We start from the raw sequence: 16766 nt of genomic DNA on the forward strand, positions 1-16766 counted from the left end.
GCCTGACATACATTTTTTGCCTTTACATTAATAGAGACACCAGATCAAAACTTCAACTGAAGTTGATAAGTTAAAAAGAGTCTGTTTTATCTCCAACCTCCCAGTGGTATTTATTTGTAAATTCATTAACCAACAAAATAAGTCTGTTTTGTTTCAAAGTAGGATTTTGTGCTGATACTGATAAATGAAATGCTTGCGGCTTGCAAGCCCATTAAATTTTGGAGAAGTTCAGAGAAAACTGAATAAAGTGTGTGACTTGATTTTATAAAAATTTTATTAAAAAGACACATAAAACCATACAAACTTTAACCTGTAGGTTTATTGCTTGTTCACAATCAAATTTGAATATTATATCCAATCTGGCAGGTATGTCCATTCATTCAAAGTGATCACTCATTGTTTCAGACATTCATATTCTAACAGTACTATTCATATTTTGTAAGTCCCATTTACTCAATGAAGATAAAACTTCATTGAAATCAATAGGATTTACTTCAGAGTAGTTGTAGAGGACTGTGCTGGAAGGCTGCAATCTTATGCACACTTACCTGGGAGTAAGCTCCACTGGATACATGGGATATGTGTTTGTGTGTGTGTGTTTTCTGCACGTTATTCATTAAACTCTGGTATAGAATGGGGATGGGGAATATGGGATTCTCCAGATGTTGCTGGACAACCCCCCCCCCCAATTTCATTTATGAATCACTAGCTTCAGCTTCTGGGTCACCCTGAAGGGCAGCCCTGCATGCAGCACATTGCAGTAATCCAGTCTGGAGATTTCCAGTGCATTGACAACAATAGCCAGACTATCCCTGTTCAGAAACAGCCATAGCTGTCTTACCTACCCAAACTGGTAAAATATACCCTTAGCCACTGAAGCCACCAGGGCTCTTTGGAATAAAGATGGGACTGGGTGAAACCCCAGACTACAACTCTCTTCAATTCCTCAACATTGGCCATGCTGGTTGGGGCTGATGGGGATCTATTTTATTTTATTAGATTTATATGCCACCCTTAATCATAAGATTTCAGGGCGGTTCACAGAATAAAATATAGGATAAACAAGTAAATGTTGGAGTCCAACAACATATGGTGGACAACAAGTACCCCATCAGTAATTTCCAAGCTTAAAAAAGGTGGTGTCTCTCTCCTTCCTCCCCTATTTTCTTTCCAGGACACGAAGGTACAAATTATATGTGGTTTAAGCCTCCACATCTCAGTAACCTGCAGAGCTGCTGCCAGCCAGTGTCCATAATATGGAGCTATAAAGACCAGTGGCCCAACTAAGTATAAGGCAGTTTATCTTGCTGGCCTGGAAATGTGATGCTCCTTCTAAAATCCTGCCACCAGGCTGGATGCTTTATGGTTCACGTGCGTATTAATATTTTTGATTTCTGGCTATTGCAGACGCATGTTTTCTGGACGCCACCTTGAGAGACTTGCCACTCTTGCATTATAACATTTGAAATAAACAATAAATCCGTTGCACTGCGCAATAATTAACGTGTGGGGACGGAACGCCAAGTATGCAGGCAGCTCCATCATCGCGGAATCAAATTTCAGGAGCTCTCATACAGCTCGGCGACTACCTGCTCTAAACGTTAGCTTAATGTTACCTTCGTCCATTCCCCATTAGGCGCCTCCTGTGCTTCCTCGCACCTGGAAAGTGGGGGGTGAGTACCCCCCCCCAAAAAAGACCCCAACCAACCAGCACATTTAAGAAACAAAGGATTAGATACAAGATAGTAAAAAAGAATAAAAACCCGCATCTCTCTCTCTCCTCCCGCCCCCCGCCCGCCCCGCGGTGGTAATATTGAAGCTAGGCATGCAGTCGGCGAGTTCAAGATCGGACCTGAGTGAAAACTGTCACTAATAAGGTCCTCTCCAACGGTGTGACAGAAGGAAGGCGGGGGTGGGGTGGGGGAGAAAAGACGGCCATATGCAAATTTGTTCTTTTACGTCATCCTCGCCACACTATATATACCCTGATGGCCGGTTTATTTCTCAGTGGTGCTCCGGACAGCTGGCAGCGCGCTGCTTTCGCGGGAGGGTGGAAGGATGGGTCGCGCAAGGCGGCCGGGATCCCGACAGGGAAGGCGTCAAGGAACTCGGCAGGGGCCAAGGCGTCAAGGAACCCGACAGGGTATCCGGCAGGGAAGCCCCGTACTTCACACCGAGGCAGAAGGCTCGAGCGCCCCTCCGCCTGCACCTGTTTCCGAACCGTCCACTTCCGAATCCTCGGGGAGAGGAAAGAAGCGCCTTTCCGGCCCTTTGTCTAAGCTTATCCTGATGGCTTTCGAAGGCTCCAGCTCGCGTAAAGGCGTGTCGCTGGCGGCCCTGAAGAAATTCCTCAGAGAAGGAGGCTACAACCTGAACAGGAACAAAAATAGCCACCTCAAACGGGAGCTGCATAAACTGGTATCGAATGGGGTCTTGATCCGCTTAACCGGCAACGGAGCTTCGGGATCCTTCAAGCATGGCGGGAAAACCCTGCCGAAGAAATCTGCCAAGCCTGAGGCGAGGAAAGTGAAGAGAACGGCGGCTGCCCACAAAAGGCCGGCGTCGGGTAGCAGGGAGCCGAGAAAGAAGTTGCCGAAGAAACAGCCGGCCATTTCTAAACCAAAAGGTGTCCGAAGTAGTAGAAAGACCGCCGTCCCTGGCAGGAGACGGCAGCTCGACAAGCATTCAACGGTGAAAAGTTCTTAAATACAGAGAAAACCCGGCAGTTTACTTTAATATCTTTAAAAAGGCTCTTTTAAGAGCCACTCAAGACTCGCTGAAAGCTGCTGCATTTCCAGATTAAAAGCGCGCTGCTTAAAGACCTCTGAAGTGCTTTGCCTATTAGTACTGCTCGTCTCCTGACATCTGGTTTTCTCGCCTTGGTAGTTTTAGATTAGGTGTAATCGAAAGGTTAAATATGATGGTAATAAAAACCGAGAGTGCTGTGGTGTGGAAACTCAGGACCTTCTGGTGGCTTTTCGTGGAAAGTTCAGGTGTTAAAAGAGCCAGGATGGTGTGTCTGATAAGAGCTTATGGTCTGTCTGATCATATAGACTTGTCACCATCTCAGCCTAGCCCACCAGACAGGGTTGTTGCATGGATAAAACACTGAAAGTTCGGGCTAATCCAGTATTAATCCATAAAAATACCTTTCTTGTTTATTTCATTACTTATTTTTGCACATTCTACGAAATAAATAAAAAAAACAGAGAGCCACAATCCAATTTATGCGTGTTAAACTAAAGACTGGGTTACAGAGATGCTTCAGATCAATTCAGTTTTAACAAAATATTGATTTGTACCTTTAAATATATATTAATCCAAATCTCAGCACAACATTGTAAAAAGAAGCATGGGCACAGCCAGGATTTATGTTGGGGGGAGACAGGAGACTCACTGGTCATCCTCTGTCTAGCAGATTCAGAATGAAATATCTGAATGACAGTTGTTTTAAATTACGTTCTTTTGACCCCAAGTGCTCAGAAAATTCTGTAAAATTGCTGCAATATCTACTTTTAGTTAAGTATTTTTATTTACTTGCTTGGTTTTGGGGGGGGGCAACTGTCCCCCCTGCCCTCCCTGGCTACACCCATGAAATGAAGACCCACTGGCTTTATTTCTGACAACCAAAAAAATCCACTCCAAACTGCAGCCTTCTGAAAATGGTCATTTCCAGTATCAGTAGACAAAAAAAAAGGAATTAGAGAAGTGGGGAGGAAACTAAGTTATTGGCCCTGTACTTTTGTTCCAAATACTTTATAATTAACAATAAGGTTTAGCTCAGCTGGTAGAGCATGAGACTCTTGATTTTAGGGTCATGGGTTCGAGTCCCACACTGGGAAAAAGATCCCAGGGGGTTGGAATGGATGATCTTCGTGATCCCTTCCAGCTCTACAATATCCATAAAATAAAATCTGAAACACGTGCAGCAGAAGAATCCTATACATACTGTGGGAAAATGATTGCTTGTACATAAGAGCATGAGCAGAGTTCTTATTATTGCAGAGTGATTTTACAGCACGAGATATTGCTAAGAGCATGATGAGCACGTGATCACCTCATGCTAGACTAATGATTGGCTCACGTAGCATAACACTCTCTTTGTCTGTGGGCAAAAGCAAGGTTACATTCCTTTGATTTGGTACCTTGGAGTACCAGGCAGAGCAAGCTCAGTGCTGGAGGAGAGAGGATGATTTATTTTTTACTGCACACAATAAACATGGCACGGCTGAAGCCAAAGCTTTTTCTTCAAGTCATCTTGGTGTGAGACTGATTTCTTACTGATTTTCTTACTGATGTCGAGCTGGTTTCTCGACATTTGGTGCCCCGTGTGACTACCTTCGGACTCCACGTTGTTTCTCATCGTTCAGCGCTCACCACGCGTCTTTCATCCGCTATGGATCCCGGTGAGTGCTCCCTTGGTACCCCGTGTATGTGATTCTGGATTACGTTACGGACTTATCAGCACTTATCTCGCCCGGCAAGGGCTGCAGACGCGTCGTTCATCCACCTAGTGGATCCCTGGTGAGTGCTCCCAACCCCCCCCTTTCTTTTGCCATTATGGGGCAGTCTCTCTCTCCACCACAGAAAAAGTTTTTTGAAGACCTTAAATCTCTTTTGGCCAGCAACAGCCTTCTCGTCTCAGATGCTGACATCAAGTCGCTTATAGAAGCCTTGGATACTCACTGTCCCTGGTTTCCTCAGCATGGGAATTATAGTTTAAAAGACTGGGAAAAAATAGGACAATTTTTCCAAAACCACCCTCAGATTGATGTCAAAGTTTTGCATGCCTGCTGTAAGGTTTATAAGGCTATCTCAAGCCTAACTCCTACAAATCTCCTCCTGGCCGCTGCTTCAGCTCCTTTGCCCCCCCTCCCAATCCTCATGCTGCCTTCAGAAGCACCGTCTTATCAGCCTCCTAAACAGACAGACATTTTTCCTCCTTCGGCTCCTGTCGTCCCTCCTCTGCATTCTTCGCATTCAGCACCCCCCGCTCCTCCACCCAAGGCACCTGGCACCGCTTCTACCATTCCTCTCCAAGAAGAGACTCTTTGTACCACTGCTCCGTTGCTGCCTTTTGATTCTGATACTCCAAATCTCTTTCCTGTGATTGCTCCTGCACCCCCAGCCCCCGTCATGCTGACCCAAACTGATGTTCTTGATGGGCTGACGGGAGGAGGCAATTTTCTTACCATTGCCCAACAGTTGGCCCTTGATCCTATGTATTGGGCAGCCACCACCGCTGCCGCTCAGGAGGCCCTGTCCGCCGTGCCTGATGAAAAAAATGAGCGCAATGGCCGGTGGGGCAGCATCAGACAGGGCCCTACAAAGCCCTATGGACAATTTGTTGATCGCTTGTATAATACCCTCAAGTGGCAAGTTCAGGACGTAGCAGCCCAAGAACTGATTGTCCGCCAGCTTGCGTTTGAGGACTGTAAGCAAGCACTACGCCCTTTGATGACAACTCCCAATATAGCCATTGGGGATGTGCTTAAAGCCTGCCAGTCAGTGGACACTGAGACACATAAAGCTTGCCTGCTAGCCACAGCTTTGTCTTCCACCGTGTCCCAGACTCCTGCAAAGGATAAAACCTGCTTTGGATGTGGCAAAGTGGACTATTTTCGTGCGCAGTGCAGATCTACCGCACAGCAATGTCACTCCAGCACAAAGTGCCCCATCTTTGATACAGGCCAGGACTTGTCAATTTTATGAAGCACATCTTAGATCACATATTGGTCACTCTGGTTATTTGGCAACAGGAATTTTACGCCTGCTGAACTTCATTTCTGGAAGGAAGAAATATTGCAGCGCCCTCTAGTGTCTTACAGGTTGCTTCCAGATCCACAGTGGAAGGGTCCAACTTCTTCGATTTCTTGCGTTCGACTTTGGCGCTCTTCTGTTGCCTCGTCTTCGCCCAAGGAGACACCAGCACCTTGAAACCGTATTTTACGCTGTTTGCCGGTGATGACCTCTCACCTGACCTCAACCCGCATTGCAGTTGGAGACATCGCCATATTGATGTGCCCTGGATAACGTCACCTTCCATAGCTGTTCCAGTGTTTCCTGGCACGTTGAAAGGCCATCTTCAACCCTATCGCGTTGGCCCCCCTTCCCCCTGGGAAGCCACCGTTTCTACCACTTATCGTTACAGTTTTGCCGCCTCTTGTTTGGGAAATGAACCTGGCTTTGAAGGATGCCCTCGCCGGACCGGCATCGCTTGGATTTTACCCCCCAGATATTTTTGTTTCTCCTCCCTCAGGAGTCCTGCCCTATGATGTATTCCCCTGAGCATGTACAGAAAGCTGTCTTGGAACTATTGTGGACTCTTGGCAGGGGAGGGGGTGAGGGGATTTCAGTGTGTTCCAGTTGTTTCATTCTTGTGCTTTGGCATGGTTCCCGGACAGAAAGCAAGTTGCAATATGGTTCTTTAGCAAGGTCTGCGAAAACAATGGCCTCTGTTCTCGACCTTGTTGCAATCTTTTTAGTTACAGCAAGCGGAATATGCTTGAAGCGAAATATGCTTGGCTAGTGCCTTTTAGCTGCTGAGAAAAATGATTTTAAAAAAAGCTTCTCGAAGCTTTGAGCCTTTTTTGGTGGTGGTATTCTAGCATTCCAGTAAATGCTTTATATAAGATTAGCAATAATATGAAGGATAATCATATAAGTTTATTCCCATTGTTTTTATCACTTGCAGAAATAGTGTCTTATTGTTTTTGTTTTAATCATAATAGCAGTATATTTTTAGGTCATTATCCATATTGTAATTGGACCTATGTGTATGTTAATGGATCTTCTTGCTTTTTTTTAATATTACCACTATGAGTGATAGGCCGAAAGTCTCAGTTAATAATGTCACAACCTACATGACCTATGAACAACAGGCTGCGTGTAGAGATTTTATGTTTGGTTCAACTGGATGAGAAAGAGCAGTAAATCTGCATATTTACTTCAATCTGATTTATGGTTATTCTGTGGCAAATTGGACCGAAGCTTTGTTTAATTCTATCATCTTTGTTTTAAAATAATTAAAAAAACAAAACAAAAAAACAAAAAAAAGTCAGAAATGAGAGAAGTTGCTTTATAAACTTTTTATGCTTTAAATGTAATCCTTGCCTCTAAAGGTGGAATTTATGCCTTAATTCATTCTCATTGTTGTATGTATATAACTGATCAATCAACCAATATTTCTGCTATTATTGATTATATGGAACAAATGATAGCCCATAATCCTTTGAATCCACCTGAAGGTTTTGATCCATGGGACTGGTTATTTTCTTGGTTACCTAATGGATTATGGTTAAGAAATTTATTATTGATTGTAATTGCATGTATTGTTGGTTTTATTATGTATTCAATGCTTGCTTTCTTTGATTTCCCAATGTATTGCATGGTGGTTCCGACCAAGGCCCACCACAGGGATTACAAGGGGAATTTATGTTGCAAAATATAAATGCTTAGGTAATGGGAATGCGATTCTGACTAATGGTCCCTCTTATAATATAAACAAGAAAAGAGGGCATGTGGGAAAATGATTGCTTGTACATAAGAGCATGAGCAGAGTTCTTATTATTGCAGAGTGATTTTACAGCACGAGATATTGCTAAGAGCATGATGAGCACGTGATCACCTCATGCTAGACTAATGATTGGCTCACGTAGCATAACACTCTCTTTGTCTGTGGGCAAAAGCAAGGTTACATTCCTTTGATTTGGTACCTTGGAGTACCAGGCAGAGCAAGCTCAGTGCTGGAGGAGAGAGGATGATTTATTTTTTACTGCACACAATAAACATGGCACGGCTGAAGCCAAAGCTTTTTCTTCAAGTCATCTTGGTGTGAGACTGATTTCTTACTGATGTCGAGCTGGTTTCTCGACAACATACAGGCAAAGATTTCAATGGAACTTCCAAGCAATTGGGGGTACAATTGCAGCCAAAGGGACTTTTCACTCATCAGTTATGGAAAATGAGTCTTCAACACTACTTCTTTTCCAGCTCTTAGATTTGGATTGGCTCTGAAAAGAGCCTCTGCGTTTTCTGACACCATGCAGAAAAATGTCTTCATTGTCCTTTGACAGGGGCATGACCGGATTTTACTGTCGCACTGGAAGATCCAGCAGCTTCACCACGGCTTGTGTTCATCATCTTTTCAGTTTTGCTGACAGTAGCAAAGCTTGAAAATCACCCTGCACAATGGCTACTCCTTCTACCAGTTTCTGCAGCTCCTCATCATTCTGCATAACAAGGTGGATGCGGTGTAGGATAATTCACTGCTTTTAGCCAGCCAGCTCCAGGATTTCAGCACTGAGATATTCCAGGACTGCAGCCAGATAGACAGGGGCTCCTGCTTCAATTTGCTTTGCTTACTTCCCTTTCTGAAGCAGCCTGTGTACTCTAACCACTGGAAACTGCAACCTTGCCCTTGTGGACTGAGTCCTTGTCTTGACTCTCATTTCCCTCCTAGTCGTGCCACAAGCAGACACAATTCTGCTTTCCATCCTGCTCTACAGCAAAAGCACCGTGTGAATGTTATGGCTTTAAAGTGCCTCATTCATACACTTTAAAGTGGGGCAGGGAGGGAATAAGCCTTCCTAAATCTGATTGGTCAAGGCCTGTAAACCAATAAGGAATGAGATTCTGATTTATCCAATAAGGAAAAAAGGGCATATTATTCTGAGTGAGAACTATCAAGTCTGTGTGCATATATTTATTTATAAAGTCATTTGCACTGTGTTCTGCTTTTCATTTTAAAAAAACCAAAGCAGATTACAATAACCATGCACATATACAATTAAAAAAAAAACACCCCTAGAAATTTTAAAACAAGAGATTTTCAGCTATTGTATACCTGAAGGAGCGTCTCCACCCCCATCATTCAACCTGGACACTGAGGTCCAGCGCCTTCTCACAGTTCCCCCATTGCAAGAAGTGAGGTTACAGGGAACCAGGCACAGGGCCTTCTTGGTAGTGGCACCTGCCCTGTGGAACGCCCTCCCATCAGATGTCAAGGAAATAAGCAGCTATCCTGTTTTTAAAAGACATCTGAAGGCAGCCCTGTTTAGGGAAGTTTTTAATATTTAATGCTGTATTGTTTTTAACACTCGATTGGGAGCTGCCCAGAGTGGCTGGGGAAACTCAGCCAGATAGGTGGGGTATAAATAATAAAATTATTATATTATATTATAATATTATTACTATTGCAGAAATATGTTTTCTTAATTGTCTGCGGAAGCTTGGAGGGATAGAAGAGTTTTCAGTGTATGTTTAAAGGTTAAATCAGAAGGTGCTTGCTGATTCTTTGTTGGAAAAGTATCCCACAGGAAGGGGCAATGTTTCAAGTCACTCAGTTTCGTGTGACTATGAGGTTAGCCTTGCCAACTTGTGGAATGACCAATGACACTCCAGCAGGTGATCTCGGTGATCAAGCTGGGATATAAGGTGTCAGTCAGGCGGTGGTGCCTAAGGTATCCCTGGACCTAAGCTGTTCAGGGCTTTGTAAATTGATATAAGGACCCTGAGCCTGGCTTGTAGTGGATGTGTCACATGTTGTCAGGTATGTGCCTTCATCATCAGTCTAGCTGCTGCCTTCTGCAACCTGCTGGAGCTTCTGAACCAGGTCCAAGGGCAGCCCAATGTAGAGCATGTTGCAGTAATCCAGCCACAATGTTGTCAACACGTGGAATACAGTGGATGGGTGGCGTATATTATTAATATTATTATTATTTCATTTTTTAAAACAATATTCTTATACACTCATATAATTTTCAATTTCTACACTTATGGGATTACTTAGATCCCTTGAACTCACCCCCCCCCCCCGGTTTCCAATTACATTTTTCTAATCCATTTTATCTCCTTTTTTACCTTAACTCGTATTACAAATGCTACAACAATCCTGCTAACGTTTTTTAGTATCTACAGTGGTCTTTAAGATATTCTATAAACTTTTCCTACTCTTGACTAATTTTTATCGTCTTGGTGCCTGATCTTCACGGTCATCTTTGCCATTTCAGCATAGTTGAAATCATCATCATCATCATCATTCTGTGATCAGGCTAAGAACCACTACTGATAAGAACCAATGCAAGTTCATGTACAAGATACAAGTAGTTTAGCCTACATTTCCAGGCAAAACCTTCTATTTGGGGTTTTGCATACAGATGCATACAGCACAGATTTTCCTCTTTCCACGGTCTCAGATGCAGCCTTTTGATCAGTAATTGCAACCACTTAAAATGGCAGAAAGAAAAGAGAAACTGAACTTATCAGGGAGTGAGAACAACTCCCCCTACGAGGAAAAGGTACAGCTTTTGAGCCTTTGTAGTTTGGGGGGGGGAAGGGAGCAAAGGGAAACATGAATCATAGAGCAGGGGTTGCCAACCTTTTTGGACCAATGGACACACTTCAAATTTTGAGTGTGTGCTGGGGGCGTCTGTCACCAAATAGCTGCCGTGGGGAGCATGACATAACACAAAATTAGTCACCCACAGCAGCTACCTTAGGCTTACTATGGGAAGTCAGCTATGTCCTAATTGTGACACTCATACAATATAGATTTTATTGATTTATTTTATTAAATTTATACACCACGCTTTTCTTCCAAGGAGCTCACAGTGGTATATGCGGTCCCCTCCCCCAAATTCATCCCCCCCACAACCCTGTAAGGTGGGTTTAGCTAAGACAATGACTGGCCCAAGGTCGCCCAGTGAGCTTCATGACTGAGTGTTGATCCAAACCATGGTCTCCCAAGTCTTTGACACGCTAACCCATGGGTAGGCAAACTAAGGCCCGGGGGCCGGATCTGGCCCAATCGCCTTCTAAATCTGGCCTGCAGACTGTCCAGGAATCAGCATGTTTTTACATGAGTAGAATGTGTTCTTTTATTTAAAATGCATCTCTGGGTTATTTCTGGGGCATAGGAATCCATACATTTCCCCCCCAAAAAATATAGTCCGGCCCCCCACAAGGTCAAAGGGACAGTGGACTGGCCCCCTGCTGTAAAAGTTTGCTGACCCCTGCTCTAACCATTACGCTACAATGGCAAAATGTGCACTCACTGATAGCAACAAGGAGCTATCAGTATCAGGGAAAATATTCACCTCTCTCATTTCACAGCACTCACTTAAAAGTTACCTGTGCTATTGCAACCAGCCAAGGAAGTTGCTGGCACCTCCAATACACAGGGCAAAAAGGATGTGTTGGAAGGATTCGCAGCAAACCCCTGAAACTCAGGAACCCTTAAACACCATTATTGCTCATTGTTTTAAAACAAGCAGTCTGAGTGGATGTGTTCCCTCCGTTTCCTTGCTGCAAGTAGCTACCGTTGTTAAACCTGTGGTATGTTTAACAGTAGGGGACAGAAGGGCATTCCTTGCAATAATAAAAGCACAGATACTGAGTACTGATAGATGGTACCTAAATGGCAACCCAGAGACCACCAAGCTTTTAGGGCCAGTGTGCCCATTTGGAATGTCAGGAGAGCGCAACAGGCGGCAGCCACAAAATGGCTGCTGTGGAGCGTGTGGCATAACACAAAATGGCTGCCACTTCTGAAAGAGGAGGAGGAGGGGAGATAGGACTGCAAAATGGTGTGGGCTCACGCTAGGGCTGCCACCCGCCCCTAGAAAAACATGGCTGTCTTTTGGGAGGGTGGGGTGGAGCTGGAAGTGTGAGAGGAAGGGGTTTGCACGGGGCTGGAGAGTGAGGGCAGGGGAGAGGGAGAGATATTTTCATACCCTCCAACATTTCTCTGATGAAAATAGGGACATCCTAACTATTATTATTATTATTATTATTATTATTATTATTATTATTATATTCTTTCTGCCCATCTGACTGTGTTGGTCCAGCCACTCTGGGAAGCTTCTAGTATATAAAAATAGAACATTAAACATTTTTTTAAAAAAACCTTCCTTATACAGTGCTTCCTTCAAATGTCTTCTAAAGGTTATATAATTACTTATTGCCTTGGCTCGGGGGTCACTTAGCTCCATACCATCCAACATTTCTCCGATGAAAATAGGGACGTCCTTCCATGCCCTCCAATATTCATCAGTCGAAAATAGGGACGTCCTAAGGAAAAGTGGGACATTCTGGGATCAAATCAGAAACCAGGATGGCTTCTGTAAATCCGGGACTGTCCCTGGAAAATAGGGACACTTGGAGGGTCTGCAGGCATCTGTGGGGCTGCAGTGAGAACAGGGAGCTGGACTATATATGGACCTTTGGCCTGATCCAGGGGGCTCTTCGGAAGTGGCCATGGCTTTGAATCGAAACCTATGAACAGATAAAATACTCTGGCTGCCTATGAATAGTTATGAATACCTATGAATAGATAAAATACTCTGGCTCATAAGTCAGTAAAACTATTCTTGCAGGCTGCTTGTTTGGGCTTATTAGTTATCTTTATTGAATTTTACATAGTTCTGAAAAAAGACACACATCTATATTAGCAAAATGCAACCTTTCTAAGGCCTTTCCTGCCTTGGGCTTTGGTACTGCTATCTCCTTCGTCTAGCTCTGCGCTTGGGCCTTCGTGGGGGAAACGCAGCTTTCCCCTTGGGGTTTTGTTCTTTGGCAGAGGAAACATCTCTGCTCCTGCAGAACCTTGTTGTCTTTGCACTGGGTGTTTCCTTGCTGTAGGGCTTCCCCACACCTTTCGGAGAGGCTGTGCTGTTGCTCTTAGAAGACCTTGACCTTTCCGAAGTGCTTTTGCTGCTAGCCCTTTTCGATTTCTCCGCAGAGGCAGGCCTGCTCCTGAGGTGCCTGGTGGCCTTCAAAGCAGATGCAGCACTCCTGCTGGAACAGCGCTGATCTTCGGCTTTGCTATCCGAGTTCTCAGACGTGCCAGAAGCAGCTTTTTCGGCAAGCCTCTGCGACCTCCGGGCAGAGCCATTTTTCCTGGGGCATCGTCTCCTCCTGTTGGGGATTCGGAGTTTCCGGTGAGCCTCTCCCGTCTTATCTGCAGAGCTCTTGGCTTGCTCCGCTTCTCCTTTCGTTTTTGTGCCAGTGCGTGCGCCATGCCTTCGCCCAACTCGGACTTTCCTCGCCCCGGCAGTCCTTTTGGGGTTTTCAAATATTTTGCTGGCCTTGCTCTGGTGCTTCCTGATGACAAAAAACTTTGAGCCATCGCTGTGAGTCATGCGCACCACGGCGCCTTTCAACACCAAGGCGTGCATTTTCCTCTGAGTTCTGGGGCTTTGCCTCCTCACATTGTAGCCCTTGGCGCTGAGCACTTCCTTCAGCTCTGTGAGGGTGAGGCCGTTCGAGGCACTTGCGGCAATCGCTTGGACAACGAGCCCTGAGATATTAGGGAGGGACTTGATGGTCTTACCAGGATTCAAGCTTCTCCTCCTTTGCATTGACCTCGTAATTATTGACGACTTTTCGGGGAAACGAGCTTCTCCTCTCTTGCCTCGGCCTGGCCTCTTTCTCCTAGGAACTGGGGCCTGTGTTCCTACAGGCGCCATAACCTCAATCATTGTCACTTCTTGTGGGGTTGCTGCCCTTCTTTGGGACTCTGTTACTCACTGCATGGAGCCTCTGATGAGACTGACTCGTGTGACTCCTGTCCAAAGTATTTATAGATGGAACGGAATCAATCCCAGCCTGCTTCTGTTCCCAACAGCCAATCACTTTCCTCCGTTTTGTTCTTGAGAACACACCTTTCATAAACTCGCCCCACCTGCTCCATCCCCCTCGTCCTATTAAAAAAAGTAGAGCTGGCATGGAAATTCAGCAGGTTACACTTTCCCCCACGAGACATCTCCATGTCAGGAAAAGCTGTTTTCTTCTTTTTTTCAATACTAGATTGCTACTTTGTAAAACCACAAAAAGCAAGAGCACCTACTTTATTATTAATCTGGGCTAACAGTCGGAGCTGATGGCAGGCACTCCACACCAGAGAGGCCACCAGAGCCTCAAGAAACAGCCCTGCTGGCCTTTTCCCTTAACAATGGCCTCGCCTGCCTGCCTGCCGCTCAAAGGAGGCGTGGTGTGAATGGGAAGGGAAGATAAAGAGCCTCCATTTCCCAGCAGCTCACATTCTCCAGAGCAGGTTTTTTTTACAAATGTTCCAATCCCAGTATTGCCTTCTGAAACAGGGCTAGGGAACCAGTAGCACTCCCAAATGTTGTTGGAACTCCATCAGTCCCAGCCGGCAGAGACAATGATTGGAGTGATGGGAGCTTTTGGCCAACAGTATCTGAAGGGCCACAGGTCCCCTCAAGGTGCTGTAAAGAAAATATAAGCCCTGTTAAGTTGGCCAAGACAAGGGGCAGGCATGTGTGAGATACAACATTTTGACCGCTGGTCCTGATGCTGATCTGCATGAGTGGGCCCATCTCTTCTTCATGGGGTCTTTGCATATGCATGCGGTAGACACATTGACTCTGCACAGAAGAGCAGAATCAACTAATGGAGGTCAGGAATGGGACTAGCAGGTACAACCCCACAACCCCTAACCCACATTTACTATTTCGTTTGGTCCATTGATCAGGGTGACAAGACGATGATAATCAAAATAAAAAGGGCGAGGTTGATAATCGTATTTAAAAAGGAGTACACCTATGGGATTTGGGAAACACCTGCCTTATTCCTGTAAGTAACTGTGTCATCACAATGTTGCTCTGTGATGCAACCATGTGACCAGGCTTCCTACAGAACTATCACATGGTTCAGTAACTGGCCAGCTCTGAGCTGCAGAGGCCTTGCTTAGCGGTGTTGCCCAATCTTGGGTCCCCAGCTGTTTTCGGACTACAACTCCCACCATCCCTAGCTCGCAAGACCAGTGGTCAGGGATGTTGAGAATTATAGTCTGAAAACAGCTGGAGACCAAAGGTTGGGAAACTTCTCACTTAGTTAGGCTTTGGGTGTGGTCAGGAGGACTAGATAAGGGTTATGAAAAGGGAGAGGGATTTCTTCCTCAGGGAAAAACAAAAAACTCGGGGTGGAGTTCAGTCTCCGGCAACTCCCCCTTAAAAGAATCATGGCCAGAAGAGCACTGGAGAGCTGGCGTGCAGAATATATTGAACTAGATGGTTAAAAAGTCTGACACAGTAGAAGGCTTCTCATGTCAAAAGAACATAAAAAGAACCTCCCAGATCAGGCTAGAAGCCTAATCTCACTAGTCAAGCATTCTGTTTTCTCTGTGGCCCTTCGGATCCCTGTGGAAGCCCACAAGCAACAGTCCACTCTCAGCTTGTGAATCACAGAAACTAATATTCAGAAGCTTATGTTCTTGTAATGTAGCACAGCCATTGGAGCTAGCAGCCACTCATAGCTTTATCCTGCATGCATGTGTCTAATCGCTTTTGAAACCTATCAGACCCTCCAAGTCCAGACCCGCTATTTCCAGGGATGCCCCTGATTTAGAGAAAAAGTCCCGGTTTCTGACTTGATCCCAGAATGTTCCACTTTTCCTTAGGATGTCCCTATTTTCATTGGAGAAATGTTGGAGGGTACAGTGGTACCTCGCGTTAAGTACTTAATTCGTTCTGGAGGTCCGTTCTTAACCTGAAACTGTTCTTAACCTGAAGCACCACTTTAGCTAATGTGGCCTCCTGCTGCTGTCAGGGAGGGGGGATGTTCTGTTTGTTATTTTTTATTTTCAATATTCAACAATTAATAGTTTTATAATAATAGAAACCCCAACAGACTATCAGCCAGGAATCTGACCACAGCATTTTTGACCAATTGAAGTTTCTGTGATGATGATGATGATGATGATGATGATAAACAGTCTATCTGACTGGGCTGCCCCTGCCGCTCTAGGTGGCTTCCAACAAAATGTTCAAACACAAAGAACCTAAAACATTAAAAAGCCTCCCTGTACAGGGCTGCCTTCAGATGTCTTCTAAAAGTCAGAAATAATAATAATACAGTGGTACCTTGGGTTACATACGCTTCAGGTTACAGACTCCACTAATCCAGAAATATTACCTCGGGTTAAGGGGTTAAGAACTTTGCTTCAGGATGAGAACAGAAACCGTGCTCCGGCGACACGGCGGCAGCAGGAGGCCCCATTAGCTAAAGTGGTGCTACAGGTTAAGAACAGTTTCGGGTTAAGAACAGACCTCCAGAACGAATTAAGTTCTTAACCCGAGGTACCACTGTAATAATAATCTTCAAGGGCAAGCCCATGTACTCTTGGTGGTCTGAAGATCTCTCTGCCCTTTCTGTGCTTGACTGCATAGTGTATGATCATCACTCTAATACCTACTTGGATATATGGACTGCCCATATAATTTTTGCAAGGCTTACATCGTTGATCAATGTAACGCAAAGCAATTAATGTTGACGTCAGGCTCGATGGCATGTTATTCTTGCTAAAAAGTCAGCTGACGACATTTCTCTCTCTTTTATTTGTAAAAAGAAAAAAAGAAAAGCTACAATGGGTACAACATGTGTTGGAACCGGTTGTGCGTTCATTGTCCATTTTAATTGTTGTACGCCACTTCCCATGGAGGCGTAAGTGATACTGGCACAAACAATTGCTTTCGTCGAGCAGCTTGCTGGTTCATTGCCAGGGTGCTGGTTTCATCAATGGGACCGAAACTGAAGTTCTCTCTTGTGTTTTAAATATGAAAGCCTTCAGAGGTTGGGAGTGGAAATGATGAGGGAGGCGTCCAACCCTGGCATTTGGGGCACTTTTGGGAACAGACAGTGAGTGAGCAGTTAGACAGACCTAAAGACAGCTTGTGAACAGCTCTCTCTGCCTCTGGGAGTCTGGCGCGAGACAGCAGATCATCTACAAGGTAGGACCCCTTATC

General features: G+C 44.9%; 1 protein-coding gene across 1 annotated transcript; it reads left to right on the forward strand.

The window, feature by feature from the left end:
• Positions 1 to 1996: 1996 nt before the first annotated feature.
• On the forward strand, positions 1997 to 2829 carry LOC114588607 (histone H1-like). Its single transcript, XM_028714016.2, has one exon. The coding sequence runs from the start codon at positions 2059 to 2061 to the stop codon at positions 2704 to 2706; it is 648 nt and encodes a 215-aa protein (XP_028569849.2). The 5' UTR covers positions 1997 to 2058; the 3' UTR covers positions 2707 to 2829.
• Positions 2830 to 16766: the final 13937 nt, after the last annotated feature.

Source organism: Podarcis muralis, chromosome 2 (genome assembly GCF_964188315.1).
Source record: "Podarcis muralis chromosome 2, rPodMur119.hap1.1, whole genome shotgun sequence".
In the NCBI taxonomy this organism is placed as follows: domain Eukaryota; kingdom Metazoa; phylum Chordata; class Lepidosauria; order Squamata; family Lacertidae; genus Podarcis; species Podarcis muralis.

Excerpts from the sequence above, each read along its gene's own strand:
- LOC114588607 (XM_028714016.2), top strand. The coding sequence starts at position 2,059 with ATGGGTCGCGCAAGGCGGCCGGGATCCCGACAGGGAAGGCGTCAAGGA.